Raw genomic sequence first — 27,219 nt, 5'->3', positions numbered from 1 at the left:
TTGCTGAACATTATTGTTGGTTACAGTTTATCTCTATCTATAATAATATTCAAGATAATAACCCAAAACAGTAAAATTTCCATAAAATTACCAATTCAGGGGCAGCAACCCAACAACGGGTTGTCTGATATGTCTGAAAATTTAAGGGCAAGTAGATGTTGACCTGATGAACAATTTTACTCATGTTAGATTTGCTCTAAATGCTTTGGTTTTTGAGTTATCAGCCAAAAACTGCATTTTACCCCTATGTTCTATTTTTAGCCATGGCAGCCATCTTGGTTGGTTGACCGGGTCACCGGACACATTTTTTAAACTAGATACCCCAATGATAATTGTGGCCAAGTTTGGATTAATTTGGCCAAGTGGTTTCAGAGGAGAAGATTTTTGTAAAAGATTACTAAAATTTACGAAAAATGGTTAAAAATTGACTATAAAGGGCAATAACTCCTAAAGGGGTCAACTGACCATTTTGGTCATGTTGACTTATTTGTAAATCTTTCTTTGTTGAACATTATTGCTGTTTACAGTTTATCTCTATCTATAATAATATTCAAGATAATAAACCAAAACAGTAAAATTTCCTTAAAATTACCAATTCAGGGGCAGCAACCCAACAACGGGTTGTCCGATTCATCTGAAAATTTCAGGGCAGACAGATCTTGACTTTATAAACAATTTTACCCTGTCAGATTTGCTCTTAATGCTTTGGTTTTTGAGTTATAAGCCAAAAACTGCATTTTACCCCTATGTTCTATTTTTAGCCATTGCGGCCATCTTGGTTGGTTGGCAGGGTCACGCCACACATTTTTTAAACTAGATACCCCAATGATGATTGTGGCCAAGTTTGGTTTAATTTGGCCCAGTAGTTTCAGAGGAGAAGATTTTTGTAAAAGTTAATGACGACGGACGACGACGACGAACGACGACGACGGACGCCGGACGCCAAGTGATGGGAAAAGCTCACTTGGCCCTTCGGGCCAGGTGAGCTAAAAATATACACTTTCTCATTTGATTGAAAAAATGTGTTAGTTTGAAACATAATCAAAATGTTGAATTATGCATATTGTAAATTTTGTTGCCATATTAATAAAAATCTAATAAACCTCATTAGCACTTGCACCATTCTGACAACTAAATAATCCCATATTAAATGTTATCTTCTCATCTTTCTGTAAAGTGTCTAAACATAAGTTAGTGGCTGGATTCCGTACCTGGAAAAATGACAAAAATAACTTTCAAGTAAACAATATTATTTATTTCTTATTTTCATGAATCTATCATTATAAATCAGGTTAATTTTTCAACACTTCATCAAGATGCAAATCCCAATTTTAGGATACTTTGTTAAATATAAAAGCTATAATTATGTTTTGACAAATTCTCTGTATATGCACTTTGTTTTTCTTTTTTAATACATTGTATATAACCAACACATTTTTTTTTACCCTACTATGTTAATTCATGATTAAATTTGGATGCATATTTTTTTGTAACTTGTATTCTTGCATTCACTTTAATCATTCTCACAATTTGGTCTGTCATGTCAGACTCACATTTATAAATTCCTACAATAATTTCTAAATTTACAGTTTAAATGCTTAACTGACAACTACACTTTAGCAAATTTAAACTGCAATTGTATTGGTCTTATCAAATGTATGTGACTTACCATACCCCAAGCATACACGTTTTCATCTGGAATGAATTTTTCTGGATACACATTTTCGAGAAACCATCTAAAACTTTTACATTTCAAGTTTTCTCTTAATTCTTTTCTTCCAGATATATCACCATAATCCTGGCCCTATAATTAAAAGTCATATTGCATTCATTTCAAAATGAAAACTTATCTGTAAATCAAAATATTTTCAGGGAAGCTTTAATTTTTTCTCCTAGGTGCCTGTACAAGTTTGTAGTTATGTTCAATGTTGTGGTCTGGATTGCTGAGAGGTCCAAGTAGTTCTTCAACAGTTATTTCTACCTTTCCTACATTTGCTAGTGATAGAAGATCTAAAGCTTAGTCTTGTTAAATTAGTAAAATTTTAAGCAAGTCAATAAATCAAAGTGTTGCATGCATATATGACAATCACATAAAACTAAAAGTACTCTCCCTTTCAAAAGCAATATAAAAACATTTTTTTTACTAAATGGCCTAAAATATTGTATACTATGTAACTTACTAAGAGATCTTTCCTGTGCATATAAAATAATCTTTTATACTCATCCATCCAGACTTCTGCCAACCTCATGGAATTTATGCCATGTGTATCTTTATTTCCTGAAATAAAAAGCTGACATTATAAATTTCTCCATTTTTTTCTGATTTTTGATTTCAACTGGACCTGCAACCAGAAGTAGTTTCCTAGGCATATTTTAATAATAACCATGATTAAAAGTAATATGCCTGTGGGTTAACACTATTCGTGGAATTTTTAGGCCTCTAAACTGACATGTGTCAGATATCAAAAGGAAGCCCACCCCTCCAAAAAACCCAGTTTTATCTAATTTTAATTTTCAAAGTCCATATTTAAGCTCAAACTGAACATTAAAACAGAGAAACACGACAATAAATGGGGTAAGATTGAGATAACATGAGATACCGTCCATGGTATATTTTAAAAACATTATTTGTAGGAAAACATCTTGGTACAATAGTTGTACTGCAAAAATAGGCTATTAGTCTATAGAATTCTTACCTTTTTTTGGTAATGTTTATAAAATATAAATGGGGAATGTGTCCATGGGACACAGATAATGCCCCAACTTGCATATAATGTTAGAAAGGGACATAATTCTAGAACTGAATAAGTGATGGTACCGAACATTTGTACTAAGATAACAAGCATTGTGTATACATTTCATTACATTTTATAGAAGCAAACTTATGTTACAGAAAACTGAAACAAAGATTCACCATTTTTTTCCATTTGTAAAGGTGCATAACTTATAAATGGTAAAAGTGACAACAGCAAAATTCAAACTTGATCTGTGTTTTATGGTTAAAAACATTGTGTATAAGTCATGTAAGTTTTATATCATTTGGTTGAGGCAAATTAAAGTGAAAGAACAGAAACGAAAAAGTCACTAATTTTTTACAATTGTTAAGGGCATTACTCTAGAACAGTAAAAGTGAGTTCACCAAAATTGAAACTTGATCTATGTTTTGTAGTAATAAGTAATAAGTGTGTATGAGTTTCATTTTTGATTTGGTTTAGGCAAACTAAAGTTAAATAAAGAAAACCAATTTTGGAATGAATGGACAGACAGACGGACAACATTACGCTTAATGCCCTCTCTGCTACGGCAGAGGCATGAAAAAAACTAGAGGCTCTCAAGAGCTTGTTTCACTCACCTGACTCTACTTGCTTTTTTGAAATCATATAAAAAAAGGTAGAATTTGGTTACAAAGATACAAAACTTGTTCAGCACCTAGGGTCCTATGTTAAACTAATTCCCCCACTGGCGGCCATCTTGGATGTTTGATCGACGAAAAAGTAACAACATTTGGTCAGCATCTCATTAAAAACATTCATGCTTTGTTTTGTTATATTCCATTCAGTGGTTCATTAAAAGAAGTCATTTGTAAAAAAATTGTATTTCCAAAAGGGTCCTATGTTAAACTAAGTGCCCTGCTGGCGGCCATCTTGGATGATGGATTGGCTACAAACTAACAACACTTGGTCAGCACCTTATAAGGAACATTCCTGCCATGTTTGGTTTCAATCCATTCAGTGGTTTTCTAGAAGAAGTTCAAAATGTAAAATGTTAACGACCACGATGATGCCAGACGCCAAGTGATGAGAAAAGCCCACTAGGCCCTTTGGGCCAGGTGAGCAGTGAGAGCTAATAAGTCAACCATTTCATCTAAACTCTTAACCAATGGTGTTTTCATTATCTGTATGCCACATCTGAAGGGGGTCTCATTGGGGGGGTTTCGATCCTGGATCCCGCTTACTGTTTTGTCAGATTCCTGTATCCCACTTACACTATGTACGTAAGCAATTCACATTTTTTTGTCATATCCCGGGTCCCGCTAGACCTCATTTCCCGTTTTCCCGACACAATAATTTGACTTTCACGTGTCAGACTCACGCTTACAAAAAATCGGCAATCCCGTGTCACGCTTAGACCCCAATGAGACCCACTCTGAAGTACTTTACCTGGAAATGTGTAAGGATGACTAGATCTAAATATATGACCAACTCTGGAACAAGGTATGAACTCTAATTTACCACCACACATCCATGTCTGTAATGATATAAAGAATGTAGATTATAAACATATTGTTTAAATACTGGTTAAAATGTCTACTTTTAGTCTGTTACTAACACAAAAACAGTATTAACAGAAAAAAATAAAATGCTAAGCTGTGCGCAGCCTGAAAAGACCGCAGAGGTCTAACCCTGATCAGTTGGGGCAAATTTGGACACAACATAACATATGTTTCTGACACAAAATAAATGTGGTGAAAGATCTTCCAAATCTATTGCACAATAATGTGCAAATGAAGATTTCTTCTTGAAACTTTTCAAAAATTGAAATTTGAAAAGCTTTGAAAAAAAATAAGAATCCCTTAAAAAAATTGTACCCCCCCCCCCCAACTTATTGAAACCCCCTTGGAGCAATAACCCCAAAACTCAATCCTAAACTTTCCTTTGTAGTATGGAACCTTGTAGTACAATTTCAGAGAGATTTAATCACTTAAACACAAGTATAAAAATGCTTCTTTTTGTCCCTTTTGGCCCTTAATTCCTATATGATTGGGGCAATTAACCAAAAACTCAATCTCAGCCTTCCCTTTGTTATATGAAACATTGTGGTACAATTTCAGAGAGATCCATACACTTACACAAAAGTTATTGTCTGGGAACTATAAAAATGCTTGTTTTTGGCCCCTTTGTGGCCCTTAATTCCTTAACTGTTGGCCCCATAAGCCCTAAAATGAATCCCAACCTTCTACTTGTGGTATTAAACATTGTGGTTTAATTTTTTCAGGGCATTCAAAAACTTATACATGTTATACACAAGTTATTATCCTGAAAACTAGGAAAATGCTTGTTTTGGGTCCTTTTTGGGCCCGTAATTCCTAAATGGACAGCACCATCATCCCCAAAATCAATCCCAACCTTCTTTTTGTGGTATTGAACCTTCTGAAAAAACTTCAAAAAGATCTATTCACGTAAGCTAAAGTTATTGTCCAGAACCAATGTGACTTCGAACTACGATAACAACACAGACAACCAAGACATCATACCATCTAGATCCAACTAAAAATCATACAATGTAGCTCCTTGAATAAGCATTTAACATTTTTATTTAATGGAAATCAAATTTATAAAACATTTTTCTTTTTCAATTTCAGTTTCAAATCTAGCCAACAGATTTCTACAGGCCATGGGGATGAACATATTACAAATTTGTTGGATTAGCTCTCATAGTACTAGCTATCTTCTGATGAACTACCCAGTTTTGACCAGGCAATAGCAATGGGAGCAATGGCAGAGATAATAGATGACATTTTACTTTGCCAAAAAAAAACATTATCATTTATGACATTCTTTCAAATCTTGATAAAGCTAATTATGTCAAATACCTATTCCTACTGTGGGAGAGCATTTTCAATTATAAAGAAACTGACACTGAATTCTGATCAGATCTTGACTATGGGACATTTATATTGTATGATCACTGTTATCAAATAAATGTAACTAAACTTGAAACTGGCAGTTGTTTTGAATATGTGCCTAGTGGTGGTGCTTCAAAAGCAACATAACAGACCACTGCTTAATACAATAAAAGTTTACAGTAGAATATATATAGTTTTTTTATATTAACAAATTTGTATGTGAAATTATGAACATGACAACATTCATATTTAAAAGTCTGCATCTATGTCACGCGTTTTCACACGCTTTTTGACATGTCATGACATGTCATGACATGATTTCCCATTGTCAGAGGTTGGCAAGTATGCTAAAAATTTGGCGGTCATATAATAAAACTAGGTCTCAACAATGTTATAGCACTAAAATGCATGAGCATTGTAAACTAAGCTATTAACAAAGAAGTGAAGTACCACTTGGTAGATTTAGTGAACTTATGAATTTTATTTTAAATTGTGTATAAGGTACTTATTTTAGTCCTAGTATCTATAATGAGTTTATGTACACTATAGCATGTCTTGGAAATATTTTTGTAGATCTCAATACATCTCTTCTGTGCTTTTGTTCTTTCAATTAGTTGTTGTATATGTCTTATGGCAGTAGCCATAATTTCTGTATGAAAAACTTTGTATGAAAACATCAAACTAACCTTCAAAGAAGTCTTGAGGTTTGAACAAAATGAGCCATGAACCTCAGAAGCTTTCATATATATCAAGAAGCAAAGCATGCCACATATCTATATATTACACATACTTACTCTAAAAGAAATTTCTAAGTTCTCCCCTCCCCACACATCCATACCAGGATCATAGGATCCAAGTTCAAAGAAATATTTCCTGTCTGCAGCAAACAGGCCTCCAGCCATGGTAGGAGATCTGTTTTAGATTTAAAAAATATTTAAGAAATTTGTTATTATTTACATACATGACATAATATATGGTTTAGAAAATATTCATTTCTGTCTCTATAACAGTGACATTAAAATAAAAAGCATATGTGTATAGATATCAAATATAAACATTGTATCTACAGTATGCAAGATTGAACAACTTATAATCATACAAAGGAGAAAACAATAAACTGTCCAAATATTATCTTCATAAAATATCAAAATTAAATAAGTCAATAGGTATACTAGATGAATGAAAAGTCTTAAAACCACACATAGAGATTACCCAATGATTATCATTAACAAAAGCATTGATTTTTGGAGAAAAAAAAACAACCACATATGAAATTAGAGATTTCAGCATATGAAAAAAATATAAATTTAAGAAAATATTTCTATTTTTATCAGTGTTCAGGCTGACAATTAACCCGGACAGTTACCGTACAGGATCTGTGTATTGCCTGGAAGTTCTATCTTGTTCTGGGACATCTCGCCATGTATAATGCATGCTCCATGTAAACCCCCCAACCTGGTACCCGCCATTTTTAGAATACTCCAATGTATCATCCATTACAGCATCCACAATGGGACACAGGACATTCCTTCTGTCCTCCTTTATCCTGGCTAATAAAGGCTCAAGCCTATAGAAAGACAGCAACATAAGAAAAGCTTCTACCAATGAAAATCTAATCATGCATAAGTAAATATATACAATTGACTTGTTTTCCATGAAGGTAATCTATTATCTTCAAGTGTTAGTCAATTTATTGTTAGTTTTCCTATAAATCTACTCATTCTACTATTGATTCTTTATGATTGGGGAAGTACCAACTTATGTGGATTTTGTTGGTAGGAAATCACAAATTATAATGTTCAGGAAGTGTACATTTTTTAGAGAAGATGGCAAATCCATGAACTCAAATATCCAAAAAATGTGTTAATTTTTTGTAAATCCTCTAAAATAAATAAATAAAAAGTATTTTAAATTATTTGTATACTTTAAAGTATCCCATATTCTATAGGAAAAAAATTGAAAAGTCAATTGTATATAATACTTAAAACTACATGCATACCTTCACACTACCATTTTAAACAAAGTAACACACACCTTTTCTGATATTTCCATCAAATTCATTTTTTTTTTCGATTCAGATTGATGTAACATGCATGACAAAAGGTTTAGGAAGCATGCTCCAAACCATTTTCATCTATATATGTAAAAAGCATGAAAGTGTCAGAGCCACTCCCAAAAATCCTTTTTTATAATACTGGTAAATGAAGTCTTGAGAAGATGTGTTGATCCTGTATAAAGTTTATACAAGATCTTATTAATATAAGAGTCTGTGATTTTGTGAAAGCCTGCTACCCTCAAATATGAGAAATTGATGGTCAAGTCCCTTTAAATAAAAGACGCATAACAACCATACGGAAGATTTACTGCTTCAACCTGAAGCATACAGCAGTAAAGAATAATAAAAAGGCTGTAACACCCAAAGAACCAATGAATACAACAACGACATCTGAACAGGTACATATAGTCTCAAATAAAAGACAGGTTTCTGTATCTGTGGTCAAGTTTTGAGTTTCCCCATGTCCAGAGAAGTAGTAAATGAAAATAACAAAGAAATAGATCAAATATCTGCTATAACCATCACATTACTTATGGACAACAACACTAAGATATGAACAGAGTCATTCATTATAGACCTTCATAAATTGGAATAGAGAAACCTCAACAGTCCATTTTTTGGGTATCTGTCCTTTTCTATTATTTTTCTGATAATAATACATACAAGAATGACAGGGATGAAAAACATTGCACAACACAACAAACCACTCTACAGCAACAAACAAAAGTGAGAAAAAAATCAGATTTACAAACAACATTGAACAACATATGGTTCTAAATGTCTGAATTAGTACAAGCCCAGATAGTATCTTGTAACTTGTTTTTATGATCACAAACCTACCCTCTCTGCCTCCCCCTTAATATTTACTGTTCTAGTCCAAATGAGTGGGGTTGACAATGTTTACTCGAGGTAACAATCTGCTCTATTACCCACTCAGCTATGTGTTATTTATATAATGTTCTACTTGATGACCTTGAAATAAACCAGGAAGTTGTTGACAAGAAGTGCATAACTCTTAGTTTGATTATATACCCAACAGATAAAAATGCTTACCAATAAAACATCAAAATTCAAGGTATATCAACTCACTGACTTTGCATATGTCATCAATCTTAGATGTAATGCTTATTCTGTATACCTATCAACAATACAATTTGATAAAAGTTGTATATTTTAACAAAATAAAAAAGAACTGAAATAACTTAATATCCAATACTTTGTAAGACCACTAACCATCAAGGCAGTTTATGGATGCATCCCATTCACAAAGTACATTCATGATTGAATGAATGAAATGAAATAGGAATAAAACCGTGTGAAAGCTCTTTACAAAACTGCAATACATCATTATGATCATGCTTGAGTCACTTTAAATTAATTTTTTGGTGAACTTTAATGTGCATACAATTGTAATTTGTAAAATAAAAGGTAGAACATTGATGTACAGGTTCAAACCCAAGGTCTTGAGATCAATAAATTGTCAGATATTGCCACTTGCAGAATTTTGGGAGACTGAAAAATACAAAAAAAAACTGTATTCTGGTGCAGAACAAAGTATTTATGTTTGTGTGTGCTTTATTCTTTCTCCATGATGCATCACTTCTGTAAAGAACTCTATAGTGGAGCAAAGGCATGCACTGTTTAAGTTTCAAAGAATAAGATTAAGAAAAAGATAGGACATGCAAAAAAAATAATAAAAAAGGATTTTTTTCTAATAGAACTTCCCTGAAATTTGCAATACCAGATCCTGTACGTGTAACACACAGATATACATCTATATTCATACAACCAAACATTTTGGTTAAAATGAATTTGTTACAAAACAGTTACACACTGGTTACCTAATGGGATCAACTGAAGACTTTCTCCTGTTCTGTTCATGGCTAGGTATAGGACGCCATGAGAAGTGTAAACTCCACCAGAAACCTCCTACACTAGAACTTCCGGTTCCGCCATAACTTAATGACATTTTATCAATGTTATCTATACTGGGACATAAGACAACCCTTCTATCTTCTTTTATTCTGGCAAGGAGTGGCTCTAACCTATACATGCACAGTTGTTTTGTATATATTAGTAAGCTTAATTATTGAAGACAATTTTTTTTTGTTTTATTTGATCAGCAATTGCAATCTTAAACTGTTAAATATATGATAAATTAGAACAATAAAGTACAGATATAGCTTATTAAACTTAAACTATACATTTGAAACTACACAGGAACATGATTGAAGTTATCATTCTACAGTAAAATTTCATTGAATACATCCTAGGCCAAAAATAAAATATTGTTTGTTTCCCCTCACACGACCGACCCGGTAAAATCACCGCTACCCGAAAAATTTTATTGGCCATTCTTGTCCACTATTTTGTTTTTTGCTATGTTGATTATTGGTGATATCTTTCCGATGCTGAAGTCAACGATCGTTGGGTTTTGGGGATACCTTTCCGATGCTGTAGTCAACGAGCGTTTTAAATCAAGGTATTTTTGCATTGAAGCGTCTACATGATTCGGAATCAAGGAAAACAAACAAAATTTGTTTGTTTGCAAGGGTGATCTTTTTTTGAAAAAAAAAAAAAAAATGAAGCATCTTTCAATCCGCTGAGTGCATCTTGATTTGCTTTGTGTCTAACCTCTGTTCCTGTTTAAAAGATAAAATCTTAAAGACTTTGAGTAAAAATGGTCTGACTCGTGCTTTAAAATCTATCTACTCTGTCTTTGAACAGGTTGGGCACAAGTCAGGAAATGTGGGATACATGTATTCCCTGCTTTCATGGAACGTCCCTGTTTTCTGGTGTAAAAAAAAACCAGTTTAAATGGGATTTCCTTTTTCAATTTATGGCATGAAAATTACAAAAGGACACGTTTTAACGTTATACCTGCATCAGTAGAATTCGTAAATACTTATTAAAAGTATTTTAGGAAATACAAAACATGAATATAAAGGGAAGCCTTGTTTCTTCTAGAACTCGAAAAAAACATACAAATCTTTGTTTGGGAATCAATTGACCAAGCTTCATGATCCAGGTGTAACTGAACATAACTGAATTATGTTCACTTCTATTGAAAATTTTTATTCATTGAATTTTAATTCCCAAGTGATTAACATACATGTATCTTTTTGTCATCTCATAATTGATGATCAAGGTATGAAATGGTGAACAAAGGAATTGTTTTGTTGTGAGTTATGCATGTCTTGTGTACAATTTGGAGTTTAGTATGGTGTTCATTATCACTGAACCAGTATATATTTGTTTAGGGGCCAGCTGAAGGATGCCTCCGGGTGCGAGAATTTCTCGTTGCATTGAAGACCTGTTGGTGACCTTCTGCTGTTGTCTGCTCTATGGTCGGGTTGTTGTCTCTTTGGCACATTCCCCATTTCCATTCTCAATTTTATCAAATTAGACTTGAAATAAGCTTGATTTTTTTAACTAAAAAAACACTTGCTATCAATAGGCATTAGTATCACAAGTAGAATGTGCGCTTTTGTAGATTTCATTAAATTAAATGAATAGGAAAAAAAGAAGGTCCCTGTATACTGTTTTTTTAACACCAGAAAACTGTGGTGTACACTGAATTAGAATACAGGCCTAGGAATACCCCACTTTTCTTGACTTGAGCCTTACCTGTTAAATTTTGTACAAATTCAATATAGAAAACCGTATCAAGGAATAAAATAAAATAATTTGCCTACCTACCTACCCATACCCTAACAACCTCAGTCGGGAGAGGGGAAACAAAGATATTTTTAATGTTGGCCCTACTTAAAACCCTCGCAGAAATACTATTTCCACGGTCTTTTTGTTTTTACATGTCTCTAGATCTTTATATATGATTTTATGATTTAGGTAATAAAATTAACAGATGTCACACAATAATGTGTCTTTCTTTCTTTCTAGTATTTATCTAAAAATCATTGACTTTTTGTTATTTGAAGTCAGGTTTAAAATAAATCTATGATATATTATAGCTTAAAATCAATATCATCAATATTATTTCTACATGTACCTAGAGAAGTTATATATGATTGTTTAGATTACATAACAATGTGGTAGTAATGGCTTCAACAAAATTCATAGATCTGAACCAATTGATTATCGTATTGAATTCTTATATCTATATAAATATTATCTGTTTGAAAAGCTTGTAAAAGGGCTATGAATAGCCAGGTGGATTGCAGCTCTTTAATTTCCCTTCACATCTAAACTTATTTAAATTTAAATCTCAAAAGGAGACTTTCATGACTATATGAAAACAAGAATGTCATACCACATCTCTGAGGCTTCACAATGTGAATCTAGAAATATTATAACATCTCCAGTAGCTGCCTTGGCTCCTGCCAGACGAGCTCTTATCAACCCACTTCTTTCTTTAGTCCTGACAATTTTAACAACACCATCAGGCCAGGTTTTAGCAACATACTCTCTTAACTTGTCTCCTAATTCAGCTGAAAAGTTAAAAGTTTTATAACATTGTTATTATATTTTAAAAGTGATTGATATTCACATACATGTATGACAAAGTTAGACAAACATCTTTTCTTTTGATTCATTATCTCAAACTGACACAGGCTGTGACAGAATATATAAATTATATTATACATTTTTTTTTTAATAATAAATGGTTTTTTTATCATGTTTATTTAACAATGTTATGTAAAATACTGTATGTTGTATCAATTATATATGTTATGTGTATATGCCCCCCTGGGGACCTAATTTGGAAAATAAAATTTATCTTATCTTATCTTATCTTATTGACCAAGTTTCAATAAAATTTATTTATTCACAGTGTAGAAATATATTTTGTTCATGTCTACATGTGCACAATACACTATTTAAAGGGGGGGGGGGGGGGGGGCAAGAGGGGTCCCCATAACAGCAAAACAGTGAATTGATTTGGTGAAAAACAGATAACAAGGAATTGAAAAGGGACAATAACAGATAACAGTAAATGAAATATGAAAATAAATCTGTCCAGGACCAATCCAGTAGATGACTCGTAGATCTTAGTATATAACTTGTGGAATGGACCTAGAAAATTGTAATTTGTGTAAACAAGACGTTTCGGCCGTTGAGGCAGTTCTGCCTTGGTTGATTTTTTTCCGTAACTTGTACAATAAGTTATAGTATGGATATTGAATTTTTCTGAACGAATTTTTGATATACGGATATTTTTAATCTAGGGCATTTGAGGGATCAATTTTTAATGATTTAGGGTTTTTTTATTTAATTTGATTTTTAGATTTTTTATTTCTGAAAAGCAATATATACTTTACAAGTAATAAAAAAAAAATTGATGCACAATCTATTTTTTGTATTTAATGACCTCATGATAAAACTTACTTATAAAATACAAAAATACCCAGATCAGTGGAGACAGGACATGTAACTGACACACGCATGCCAGTTATGGTTATTCTGATAAAAGAAATTGACTCAAGTGACAATTCTGATAGTATAATAGAAATTGGACCTAGTGAAAATTTGGATGACACCAAGTGCAACACCAATCATGCATCTTATGTGAAATTATAGAATATGGAAAATTTGGGTACAGCATTGGAGAAGCTGTAGGATTTTTAAAAGGGTATTTGTCGAAAAATTAAACTGAAGGCACATCTTTATTTGCATCAATGGTTTCTGAGCTTCAATTTTCGCCATGTGAAGCAATTAAAAAGCTTTTAAAAATATGGTGGTCAGGGTTCTCTTTCATGTAATCGAAAAGAGAGGGAGAAGCACTTATAATATAAATGCTAAAAGAAAAAGATGTATAATTCCCAAAGACATAATTCAAACCCATACCACTTAGTAATGTAAAACAATTCAAAGGAGAAAACTAACTGCCTAATTTATCCACAAAATAGTGAACGAGAAACTTAGTAACACAGTAACAAACTACAACCACTGAATCCAGGCTCCTGACTTGGAAATAGGCACATACAGAATGTGACTGCGTCAACTTTAGCATGCTAGTTGGTGTTCAATCCTCCCCTAATCAGGGACAGTGGTGTAATAGTGGGCATAAAGATTTCTATGTGGTCATTGAATAAAAAAAATCTATAGGGTGTACCAATGCTTTTTTTATAACAAAATCCATACTATAAGTTATTGTACAAGTAATAAGTGAATTATAATTTGTACAAACTGCTACATGTTCACAGACAATGGAGTTTATTACATGTACAAAGGATAATAATAATATATACTGGAATGGTCCTGGGTCCAATTGATTTTAATATGTTTATGTGATGTATGTTACTGAAATTCTTCTGCAAATACAGGGCCACCCGATATTACCAGTAGAAAGACCCCAATAGATATGCATTGTAAGAAGATGTGGTAAGCGTGCCAATGAGACATTTATCCATTCAAATCACAATTTTCAATTATCTTCAATTTCTACGGAAGATTGGCTGTCAAAATGCTAACATTCCAATTTTCAATAACAGTTAACAGCAAATAGATTCTCACAATAACAGATAACAAAATAGATAATAGTCCTAAAACAGCTAACAAAGAATAAGACAATAACAGCTAACAGTAAATATATTTTCAGAATAACAGATAACAAAGAATTAAAATGCCCCATAACAGCATAACAGTTAAACCCCTTGCCCCCCTCTTTAAAGTGATGCCTGTGGTACTATATGCTCTGTCATGATATATTGTGATGAATAATTCTAGTTATGTATGAAAGAATGTAAATGGTGAAATATTAACCTATACATTGCTATATGTAGATGGCGAGGAAAGTTTGGTTCAAATTAGCCAAATTTTTGAATGTGTATACACCATGTACAAAATGTACACTATAAATGGTACCATTGCAATTTCAGTTTTTTAATAGGAGAAAGGATGAATGGTTTCATATTTTTGATAACATAAATAATGATCATTACAATTACAATGTAATCTAAATCAGAATATTTATGACCAAAGCAAACTTTTAACATATGGAATGTATGGTTACTATTACAAGAGAACAGAAGTGGTAACTGTCATCAATTGTCATGGTATAAGCAAAATTAATTGAATGTACATACGTCTATCACTAAAATCATCCAATAGAATAACTTCATATAGATATTCTGGTGGGGATCTATTAACAACACTGTGAGCTGTCCTCAACAATGGAGACCAGGCTTCATTATGGAATATGATTATCACACTAGCTGTAGGTAGCTCTTTAGGATATTTGATATTTTTACACCTAAAAAGGAATAATGGAACAATTATATAAAGTTATATATAACAATTATAACATGTATTTGTATAATACAATAACATTGTATATGCAATAATGAGATCTAAACCTCTATCCAAAAATTGAACATGTGTACAGTAGTGACAAATGTACATGTACAACTAGAGGCTCTAAAGAGCCTGTGTCGCTCACCTTGGTCTATGTGACTATTAAACAAAGGAAGCAGATGGATTCATGACAAAATTGTATTTTGGTGATGGTGATGTGTTTGTACATCTTACTTTACTGAACATCCTTGCTGCTTACAATTATCTCTATCTATAATGAACTTGGCCCAGTAGTTTCAGTGGAAAATGTTAGTAAAAATTTACAAATTTTATAAAAATTGTTGAAAATTGACTATAAAGGACAATAACTCCTTAGGGGGTCAATTGACAATTTCGGTCATTTTGACTTATTTGTAAATCTTACTTTGCTGAACATTATTGCTGTTTACAGTTTATCTCTATCTATAATAATATTCAAGACAATAACCAAAAACAGCAAAATTTCCTTAAAATTACCAATTCAGGGGCAGCAACCCAACAACGGGTTGTCCAATTCATCTGAAAATTTCGGGGCAGATAGATCTTGACCTGATAAACAATTTAACCCCATGTCAGATTTGCTCTTAACGCTTTGGTTTTTTAGTTATAAGCCAAAAACTGCATTTTACCACTATGTTTTATTTTTAGCCATGGCGGCCATCTTGGTTGGACGGCCGGGTCATCGGACACATTTTTTAAAACTAGATACCCCAAAGATGATTGTGGATAAGTTTGGATTAATTTGGCCCAGTAGTTTCAGAGGAGAAGATTTTTGTAAAAGATTACTAAGATTTACGAAAAATGGTTAAAAATTGACTATAAAGGGCAATAACTCCTATATGGGTCAACTGACCATTTCCGTCATGTTGACTTATTTGTAAATCTTACTTTGCTGAACATTATTGCTGTTTACAGTTTATTTCTATCTATAACAATTTTCAAGATAATAACCAAAAACAGTAAAATTTCCTTAAAATTACCAATTCAGGGGCAGGAACCCAACAACGGGTTGTCCGATTTATCTGAAAATTTCAGGGCAGATAGATCTTGACCTGATAAACAATTTAACCCATGTCAGATTTGCTCTAAACGCTTTGGTTTTTGAGTTATAAGCCAAAAACTGCATTTTACCCCTATGTTCTATTTTTAGCCATGGCGGCCATCTTGGTTGGATGGCCGGGTCATCGGACACATTTTTAAAACTAAATACCCCAAAGATGATTGTGGATAAGTTTGGATTAATTTGGCCCAGTAGTTTCAGAGGAGAAGATTTTTGTAAAAGATTACTTAGATTTACGAAAAATTGTTAAAAATTGACTTTAAAGGGCAATAACTCCTAAAGGGGTCAACTGACCATTTCGGTCATGTTGACTTATTTGTAAATCTTACTTTGCTGAACATAATGGCTGTTTACAGTTTATCTCTATCTATAATAATATACAAGATAATAACCAAAAACAGCAAAATTTCCTTAAAATTACCAATTCAGGGGCAGCAACCCAACAACAGGTTGTCAGATTCATCTGAAAATTTCAGGGTAGATAGATCTTGACCTGATAAACAATTTTACAAAATGTCAGATTTGCTCTAAATGCTTTGGTTTTTAAGTTATAAGCCAAAAACTGCATTTTACCCCTATGTTCTATTTTTAGCCGTGGCGGCCATCTTGGTTGGTTGGCCAGCTCACCGGACACATTTTTTAAAATAGATACCCTAAAGATAATTGTGGCCAAGTTTGGATTAATTTGGCCCAGTAGTTTCGGAGGAGAAGATTTTTGTAAAAGATTACTAAGATTTACCAAAAGTGGTTAAAATTGACTATAAAGGGCAATAACTCCTAAAGGGGTCAACTGACCATTTTGGTCATGTTGACTTATTTGTAAATCTTACTTTGCTGAACATTATTGCTGTTTACAGTTTATCTCTATCTATAATAATATTCAAGATAATAACCAAAAACAGCAAAAATTCCCTAAAATTACCAATTCAGGGGCAGCAACCCAACAACAGGTTGTCGGATTCATCTGAAAATTTCAGGGCAGATAGATCTTGACCTGATAAACAATTTTACTCCATGTCAGATTTGCTCTAAATGCTTTGGTTTTTGAGTTATAAGCCAAAAACTGCATTTTACCCCTATGTTCTATTTTTAGCCATGGCGGCCATCTTGGTTGGTTGGCGGGGTCACGCCACACATTTTTTAAACTAGATACCCCAATGATGATTGTGGCCAAGTTTGGTTTAATTTGGCCCAGCAGTTTCAGAGGAGAAGATTTTTGTAAAAGTTAACGACGACGGACGACGGACGACAGACGCCGGACGACGACGGACGCCGGACGCAAAGTGATGGGAAAAGCTCACTTGGCCCTTCGGGCCAGGTGAGCTAATAATATTCATATATATATACTATATCATCATATGTTCATGTACATGTAGGTACTTAAAAAAAATTTGGATATTATTGGACTCCTCATTAATATTGTAGAAGTGGCTGCATATGACATGTATGAATGTAACTTGTGGCTTTGAATACATAATTAAATGCATTTATCTAAAGGAAGTGATGAGCACTCGAAAACATGTTGAATCCACTATATCCTTAAGTGCATCTCGCAAGCCAGGATTCAGCTGTAATCCATTGGCTCACTGTCTTCATTTTTTTTTTATTTTGTTTATAAATCATTTGTAAATTATGTTTATTGTTTTTGGAATAAATCAGGCAGTTGGTTTTCTCTTTTGAATTGTTTCATATTTTGTCATACTTTTGCATTTAAGAGATATCTTTACAATACGAAGTATGTGTTTTGCTTATAATTGCATTGTTGAATGCCCTATATAATCTACAATTTTTAAAGTATTCATATGTACGCACTATCATATCACTGTTGTTTATATTCTCATCCTTTGGTCTATGGTAGATATATGTACATGTACAAAACTTTACATGTACATTGTAGTTGCCTCATTGGCAATTATGATCATACCACATATCCATACATATACAATTATATGGCATGTATGGCTGTTGTTAGTCAAATATCCCAGAACCACTTCTTTGAAGCAGTTTGTGGTTGTTGCCTGGTGATAACCTGGTTAACATACATGTAAGCTAAATGGAATACATATTGAATAATCAAAAAGAAATATGAATAATATTTATAACAAATTTATGGGATTAAAAATCATCTTTTTTTATGTAACTGACATACATGTACATGAATGAAGTGTTTTATTTTGATAATTATTTTTTCAAGGAAAACTATTTTAATTGAAAACAGGTCTTTCTCACAAATAATTTATGCTAGTATTAGTTTAATCTGAATTGGTTTTTTTTTGTTTCTTGTGTTGAAAATAAACTGTTATAGTTTTGGAAGTCTTCATTAGCCTTAAGAAGTGAAAAGTATATTACATGTATTACATATATATATATTCAAAATCTGTAATATGTCAGAAAGACAACAACCAAGCCTCTTTACCAAGATTACATTTACTAACTTTGATTCAATTGAAGTCAAATATTTCAGATTTTAATAAAGATAAAGTGTAATGAGCCATATTGAACCGGCGACAAAATATTTATATATCTTTGCTGTGAACAATGGTGAATCTTTGTAGTATACCAAATTAATAATTTTTAAAGCTATGAGTAACATCCATCATTTTGTCCATGACATATCAAAAACTAAAATAACAAAATACCGAACTTGAAGAAAAACTCAGAATTGAAAGTCCCTTATCAACACATGCATGACCAAATGGCAAAATCTAAAGCTCAAATTAAACAGTTCAAACAGATGGGTAATAACTGTCATGACTTGGTACAGGCAATTCAATATGATGTACAAATTTTACTAAAATAAAATCCTTTCTCAAAATGTGCTACATGTACATTTATCATTGTTTATAACCCTTTATTTATTATTATCATTGAAATGGCTTATTTTGAAATTCATTGTAATCAAATGTATTCATGATTACTTACAACTTGTACTAAAGTAATTTAATAAGATAAATTGAGAAATGGTGTACATGTACATTGTAATCCTTAATTCATTTGTATCCTACAATTGACAAAGTTACATGTAATTTAATCAAATACTCAAAAGTAATGGGGCACATCACTGATGCCCATGACATCTACTGAGTCCAAATAATCTTTACAATGTTCCGTTTATGATCATGACCAAACTCAGCAAAGACCCATCTAAATTGCATTTACTTCATAAATTCAACAACACTTATAACATGTAAAATCATGATAGTTATATATCTTAATCATGTTAATGATTTTTTTTCGTTACACTGAAATGCAGTCAACTTTAGCGTTTGATAGTTCATTGATAACATTCTGGCGTATCACAAACAAACAACTTGTTACGTCTCATTTCATTGGCCAAAAGATTTAAATACAACAACAATGTAGTCAGTGTGCACGTGAATTGACACAGGTGACCAACAATGGAATTTACTATGTTACTACGAAACGTAAAACAATGATTTGTATAGTTTACAAACCTTTGGTCAAAAGAATTATTAAATAAATGTTTTGTTAATTTCAAATAGTGGGGTCGAAATATTATACTGATATTTTGTTTTAAGTAATATTCTAAGTTCTTTATGCATGCAGCAACTCAATTATATTGTAACCGGCATGATGAGAAATATAAGGATAAAATAAAATACATCTGCCGCTTTTATACGGATGAATATATGAACCACTTTTAATTTCTTTCATACGGACGACAGGTTATAATCCTAACAATGTCGTAGTCACTTATAATAAGTATCTCATAATACTGATCCATTACAATAATTTATGAGGGGTTGCACTGACATTCCTCTTTTATTATTTTCATGCTATAAAACATACACACAGTACAAAAATGTAGCTATAAGCGTACCATAAACGGATGAAATTGTCCCCCAAAGATAGAAACAAAACAAGAGTGCACACGCTGAAATGTCTCGCCTTCTATACTAATCATTGATATTATGTTGATAGTCCTAGGTATAAAGCTAAGCTTTATTACAACTGTCACATAAACTTAACATTACCAAAGATAACTAAACAAAGACCAATGAACCTTGAAAATGAGGTCAAGGTCAGATGAAACATGCCAGGCAGACATGTACAGCTTACAATGCTTCTATACAACATATATAGTTGACCCATTACTTATAGTTTAAGAAAAATAGACCAAAACACAAAAACTTCACACTATGCAATGAACCGTGAAAATGAGGTCACGGTCAAATAAAACCTGCGCAACTGACATAAAGATCATAAAATATTTCCATACACCAAATATAGTTGACCTATGGCATATAGTATTAGATAAAAAGCCCAAAACTCAAAAACTTAACTTTGACCACTGAACCATGAAAATGAGGTCAAGGTCACATGACATCTGCCCGCTAGACATGTACACCTTACCATCATTCCATACAACAAATATAGTAGACCTATTGCATATAGTATGAGAAAAACAGACCAAAACACAAAAATTTAACTATAACCACTGAACCATGAAAATGAGGTCAAGGTCAGATGACACCTGCCAGTTGGACATGTACACCTTACAGTCCTTCCATACACCGAATATACTAGCCCTATTGCTTATAGTATCTGAGATATGGACTTGACCACCAAAACTTAACCTTGATCACTGATCCATGAAATGAGGTCGAGGTCAAGTGAAAACTGTCTGACAGACATGAGGACCTTGCAAGGTACGCACATACCAGATATAGTTATCCTATTACTTATAATAAGAGAAAATTCAACATTACAAAAAATTTGAACTTTTTTTTCAAGTGGTCACTGAACCATAAAAATGAGGTCAAGGACATTGAACATGTGACTGACGGAAACTTCGTAACATGAAGCATCTATATACAAAGTATGAAGCATCCAGGTCTTCCACCTTCTGAAATATAAAGCTTTTAAGAAGTGAGCTAACACCGCCGCCGCCGCCGTAGCCGGATCACTATCCCTATGTCGAGCTTTCTGCAACAAAAGTTGCAGGCTCGACAATTATTTAAATCGTATCATGGTGCACCTGAATGAATTCAGTGAAGGCAGGTTGTTGTAATAAATTGAAATGTTACATCGGCGAAGATTATTTCTTTTGCATGTGTGGAACTAAATAATAAATTAATACTTGTGAGAAATCGTAGTTTATAAGGAACAATTCTTGTTTGAATTGGGGGCCTTTTATAGCTGACTATGCGGTATGGGCTTTGCTCGTTATTGAAAGCCGTACGGTGACCTATAGTTGTTAATTTCTATGCATTTTGGTCTCTTGTAGAGAGTTAATCTAATAAAGTTTGTTTGACTGATTATGTCGCACGACCTTTCGCTAAGCTGGGCCGCAGTTAGGTGTAAATAAACAAGAATTTTCTGAATATACTGCAAAATTTAAATATTTCAAATAGAAACGGTAATAAATGTCCATTAATTAATAGATTAAGATATTTCAATGTTATCATGGTTATACAGCAAAGTTTACACTACAATTAAGACAAAATGGAATATTTATCTTTCCTCCACCAAAATCTTCCTGAACTCGTTCGCGTGGTGGTAGGGGTAGTAGAAAAGTCTGAAGAGGGTACTTCTTCTTCTTCTTCTACCCTCACTCAATAACAATATCATGGCATCTATAGGCTTCATAATGATATACGATAAAATTGAGAAAGGAAATGGGGAATGTGTCAAAGCGACAACAACCCGACCATAGAGCAGTCAACAGCCGAAGGCCACCAATGGGTCGTTTGCATCTGTGTTTAAGATTGCAGAAGCATAACTACATGTACATGGTCTTATGGTTCAATTGAAATTGATATTTCAAACAAAACCTGTAGAGCTTTTATATCTTTTATACGACGATGAAAAGTGAGCATGAATAAAATTTGAAATGGACATAGAATACATGTATATGAATGTAGTCAAGTCATAAGAGGAGCTTGAGATGAACAACATGAGTTATAGAATCACATTGTGGTCTTGAACAGCATGGTATAAATGTGGTATATATAGTCTAGTAGGGTGTGGTTGGGTTGGGGTGAAAGCAGGTCGTAGTAACATACATGTAGCTGTTATATATCTTGCATAGCATCTCCAAAAAGAATTGTGCTTTCGCTATGCTCTCGCAACAACGGTACATTTGTACATCTACCTTTGCCATTTTACAACGACCTTACTGCCCTCTAACTACACTTCTACGTCAACCTGATTTTGCTGATTTTTTGGTACATGTTCAAAGTTGATTCACGCTCATCACGTTCATAAAAACCTCACTTTTATTTTCAAGATTGCACTACAATCGTCAAAATTTGCATTTTTTTTCGGAGATCATAGTGCAAATAGTGGCCTAGTGTGACTAAGATATTAGATGGGTTTATTAATAGAACTGCATCACATAAACACTACATTAAATAGATCAGGATCATAGCTAACTTACCCAGGATCCCTCACATCAGGTACAGACCGCTGTAATGATATTTTATCACTTGCGATGATGTTGAAAGCTTCTTTTTTATACAGTTTTTCTCCAAGAGCTTTCTCTTCTCCTTCCAAAATCACAGCTTTTCCCTTTTCACCAGGGCCTGTCCTTTTACTCTCAGTCGTCTTGTAGTCCAAGTAGCGTTTCTTCCTGAAGGCCAACAATTCGTCATTTCTAATATGTGAAAATTTGTCATTATGGAAAAAAAGATATATTCCTATTGTCAATACTGACAACAGTGCTAAATATTTCCATGGGATCCGATATCTTCTCAAAGAACGTGGCAACATTTTCACCGGAAAGAAATGTCCATGTTTACATCGATGTAATATCCACACCAATTCCGAAAACGACGACGAAATCCTTCCGGAATTAGTCCCTGTAAATCCTACTATACAAATTATCATATCTTACGGAAATTATATAGCCGTACAGTGACGTACACTAACGCTTTAAATTATGTTTAAACCAACAATGCTCATTAACAAACGTAAAAGTCCAACTCTTTTTTAACGCTAGTAACCGAAAAAAACACCTTTGTTTAAAACAATGGATGCTAAATGTATCATGGCCCAGGGTTCCATTTACCTTCATGAGAACCCATGTATCATTTACCCATAAATAAATCAATAACTTTTTAGCTTTATTTAGAGTTGGCAAGGTATACAAACATAGACAACCATAAGCTCTAATGAGCTTTTAACCGACATATGAGACATTTTTAACAATACAACAACAATACAACACATTTAAACACATGCAATAAATTTCACAGCACAAAAATGAAGCACTAAAAGCAGAATATAAGCATAAGCGGCTAGGTATTAAAGTAAAAGCATATAAGTGTAAACTAGGCATAAACGCTGGATAAATGCATAGCATAAAAATATTTGAAAAACGGGATATGATCTAGATGGTAAATAAATTTGCATAATCTATTAACAAAAAGTCTGCACAAACTGTGCACTTAGAGTCATTTCCATTCCCGATGATGACTTTAAAATATTTTTGAACTGACTAAAATTAGCATTTGTCAGCCCAACTGATGAGTACTCCCTGTTGCCTACGATCTGTAAGATAATTTTGAAGTAATTTCACTGATTTAGAAGAAAGACCGTATGCAGATAATTTACTTAAAAGAATATCATGTGGTAAACAGTCTATTAAAGCTTTCGAAAGATCCATTAGAATAGCTGCCACATACATATTTTTATCCAAAGCTGTTTTCCAATCTTCAAGGAGTCTCAGCAAAGTTGTCTGACATCCATGACCTTTTCTGAATGCACATAAAAAAAGCATGAAATATATTTTTAAAAAATTCAGTCAACTGGTCAGACATAACCATTTCATATACTTTTGAAATTGTTGGTAAAATGCTCACAGGTCTATACTTCTTTTTATCCAGTGGATCATTCTTTTTGTGTAATGGTACAACCTGAGCTTCTTTAAGTCTGTTTGAATACTCACTGAACTCTATGGTGTTATTTATTAATGTTGTTATGTGTTTGTTGAGTACTGGTGCACCAGCTCGTAATAGTTTAGATGATATCTGATCTACACCAGTAGCTTTTTTATATTGATCTTTTTCACCGTTTAAAATCAAAAGGTTTGTCATGTTGTATGTTAGATTTAATTTTTAAAATACTGGGATGTGATTTTTCTTCAAAAATAGTACCTTTGCCTATGTCATTGGCAACATTAACAAAAAAAGTATTAAAGTTGTCACAAACATATTTAGTGTCGTTTAAAATTTCATTATCATCCACAAGTACAATTTTTTGTTGGCTGCGGGTAGACTTTTTAGATAAAAATGGTTTGACTGTGCTATAAAAGTGTTTTGATTTTTGTCCTCCTGCACATCTTTCTTGAAAATAAATGTTCACTGATTTTCTTTTTAATTTTGTGACCATATTTCTTTGTTTTCTATATGCTTCCCAAGTTTTGCTTGTTTTGTATTTTTCAAATTTTGTTCTCAGGATTTGTTTGTGAAAAATAGCTTTTCTTAGTTCTCTGTTCACATATGGTACTGAGTTTTTTCGAGGGTATCTGTATTTCATTGGTGCATGACAATTTATCACGTCAGAGACTTTAGTTTCAAAATCATTATATACCAAATTTATATCATCTAATAGTATACATTCATCTAAATCATGTAAAAAGTTTATATTATCAAGGTCCTTAATATAATTATCAACATTAAAAGATTTAAAACTTCTATATTGTGTCTTACTGTTTACACAATTAGGTGCTTTTATAAAAGTAGATATCATATGATATAAAAAAAGAAGATGTGACAATCACTATAAACACCAGTGTTAAAATTCAGTGTTTTGAAACAAAGAGTTGTTCTATTTGTAAGAATAACATCTACAAGTGATAATTCATACCTTTTCGTATAGCAAAACAGCAAATGCCTATGCTTCAACTTTTGTATATTTTTCAATTGTGTGTGCATTTTATGTTCACTATACTATTAATATCTCTGTACCCATTTTGACATATATTATTTTCATAGATTTTATCTCCGTCAGTGCTGAAATGGGAAATACAGTAATACAACTTATTTTGTTTAATCTTTATTAATAAAATTTGTTAAGTAGTTACCATTAACAAATTGAGTTGATTGATTCGATATATGACGTTCAATCGTTATCGATCGTATCAATCGTATCGATCGTTACGATCGAGTCTTCATCAAAACACATTGAGTTGATTGATTCGACCTATGACGTTCAATCGTTATCGATCGAGTTTTCATCAAAACACATTGAGTTGATTGATTCGACATATGACGTTCAATCGTTATCGATCGTATCGATCGTTACGATCGAGTATCCATCATCAATGAATTGAGTTGATTGAATCGAAAAACAATATTCTATTGTTATCGATCGTATCCATCATTAAAGATTTGTTGAATAAATTGATCGTTAATGTGTCTATTCAATTAATTTTTTTTAATTGAATTGAATTAAAACCTGAAGGAAATATCAACTCTTGTCGAATACTTTAAAGGGGACGACTATGTATAAATTTTGAAACGTGATCTAGTATAAAACTTGTGAAAACTAGAGCATCAGACAACCCCTTTAATAACGACATAGTCTGTGGTGCCAGTACTGCTGTGGTCATGGCGAAAAGACCACATATTCACTGGGTAATTAAGTTGTTTCATCATTACATGCTATGTACTTGTATCTTCACTATATACATTTACGACTGGCGGCATTGTCAAAACTTGCAAAATTGACCTTCATTCAATATCATTTAATCGATTTAAGTTTCCCTAGAGTGGTGGAGAACCCTGTAATTTTGTTTACTTATTTGCTTTCTTTCTTCTATTACGGTGGTAGGGATAAGGTGGCCGGATGGGGAGAGTTAGCTATACAATTCTTTTCATTGAAAAATTCTGCTTAGGGGGTTATTTCTATTATGAAATATACCGTATAAATCGTTAAATAAGCCGCAGGTTTTTTTCTCTGTCTTTGTCCCTGCGTGTTATACTCGGGTGCGTGTTATGTAAGTATTATTTTCTGTTTTCAGGACGACGGTGAAAGAAAAAAATATCTGGATTTGTTTTCTGGAGACAGTCAGATTGTCAAGTGCTTGCAGTGACTTGATAAATTGTTAATGTTGCATATTTTGTTATGAATAAATAAATATATTAACTAAATCGTTTGTTTTTATTTCATTCAATCATTGTTGGTTTACAGGAAGTCGATAACCATGTGTTTAGTGTTCATTTCGTAAACAAAGAAAGATAACTGTGTCCATACAGGATATTAATTGTGTATTTATCATAAATATGTAGTTGTTAGTTGATTTAATGTGTTTTAATATAAAATTTTCTAATGAAATAATAAAGAAAGTGATTGTGTGTCTTGCCAATATTACAAGTTTCTTTAAATGACGATGGTGATGCATGTGCTTAAATCGACACTTTAAAGTGCTTCATAAACAAAGAGAGATAATCGTGTTTGAGAAGAGGTACCAAACAGGATAAAATACTGAAGAGTAACTGTTTGTCGTTTTATTGTGTTTCAAAACGAAATATCTTTACGAAATATTATTGGATGTTTAACTAAAAAAAAAAGAATACTAATTTTTATAATTTAATCTGTTAAAACATTTATTTATTGCCGTCTTCTTTTAATCCCCCTTGTCATTGCTCATAACACTTTCATTTAAAAATAGACAATGACTTGCAAAAAGTAAATTTTTTTGTTTGTTGTATTCATCCAAATTAAAATTGAAAAATGTTAGTTACGTTCAGAACTTCAACTTTTATTTTATAGACAACAATAAAATTCTTAAGATTGATTTAATTAAAAAAAAATCTTGACTTTTGGGTGAACAGTTTTCACACGTGGGTACAGGTAAGTAGGTCATAATCAAGGTAAACAATGGCAGTTTTATGGCTTGGGTGACCTTTCATGCATACATTTTTAAGATTAATTTAAATCCTTAATGCCAATTCAAACAATAAACAAGCAATCAATACCATACTAATTTTAATCAAAACAACAAGGTTCAATGGACACCCAAGCTGTCAACACATGGCCATTGTTGACAAAAAACATCAAACGAAACTGGCATAATTAAAACAATGAGAAAAGTATAATTATTTTATTACGATTTTTTATTTTAATATGACACAAATAAATATATTCAAAAATACTCTCAACTTTCTCACCAATCTGAAAATAGAAATGAAACAAATTACGGTGTGAGTTACAAAAGGA

General features: G+C 32.6%; 1 protein-coding gene across 2 annotated transcripts in view; it reads right to left on the bottom strand.

Annotated features, from left to right (window-relative positions):
* The window catches only part of LOC143064393 (putative N-acetylgalactosaminyltransferase 9), a 29,911-nt gene extending 7,089 nt beyond the window's left edge, over nucleotides 1-22,822 (bottom strand). Inside the window, exons 1-9 of one of the 2 annotated variants that reach the window (XM_076237195.1) lie at nucleotides 22,436-22,822; nucleotides 14,729-14,895; nucleotides 11,953-12,130; nucleotides 9,524-9,727; nucleotides 6,421-6,538; nucleotides 4,161-4,248; nucleotides 2,181-2,278; nucleotides 1,670-1,804; nucleotides 1,104-1,211 (exon numbers count right to left, since the gene is read on the bottom strand). In XM_076237195.1, the coding sequence (XP_076093310.1) occupies nucleotides 1,104-1,211; nucleotides 1,670-1,804; nucleotides 2,181-2,278; nucleotides 4,161-4,248; nucleotides 6,421-6,538; nucleotides 9,524-9,727; nucleotides 11,953-12,130; nucleotides 14,729-14,895; nucleotides 22,436-22,767 (1,428 nt within the window). In that variant the 5' untranslated portion in view covers nucleotides 22,768-22,822. Of the gene's footprint in view, nucleotides 1-1,103; nucleotides 1,212-1,669; nucleotides 1,805-2,180; nucleotides 2,279-4,160; nucleotides 4,249-6,420; nucleotides 6,539-6,992; nucleotides 7,194-9,523; nucleotides 9,728-11,952; nucleotides 12,131-14,728; nucleotides 14,896-22,435 lie in introns of both variants that reach the window. The other variant, XM_076237196.1, reaches the window with a different exon arrangement.
* Between the last annotated feature and the right edge of the window lie 4,397 nt (nucleotides 22,823-27,219).

Source organism: Mytilus galloprovincialis, chromosome 2, assembly GCF_965363235.1.
Source record: "Mytilus galloprovincialis chromosome 2, xbMytGall1.hap1.1, whole genome shotgun sequence".
Lineage (NCBI taxonomy): Eukaryota > Metazoa > Mollusca > Bivalvia > Mytilida > Mytilidae > Mytilus > Mytilus galloprovincialis.
This window is presented reverse-complemented; position numbering and strand designations above follow the sequence as displayed.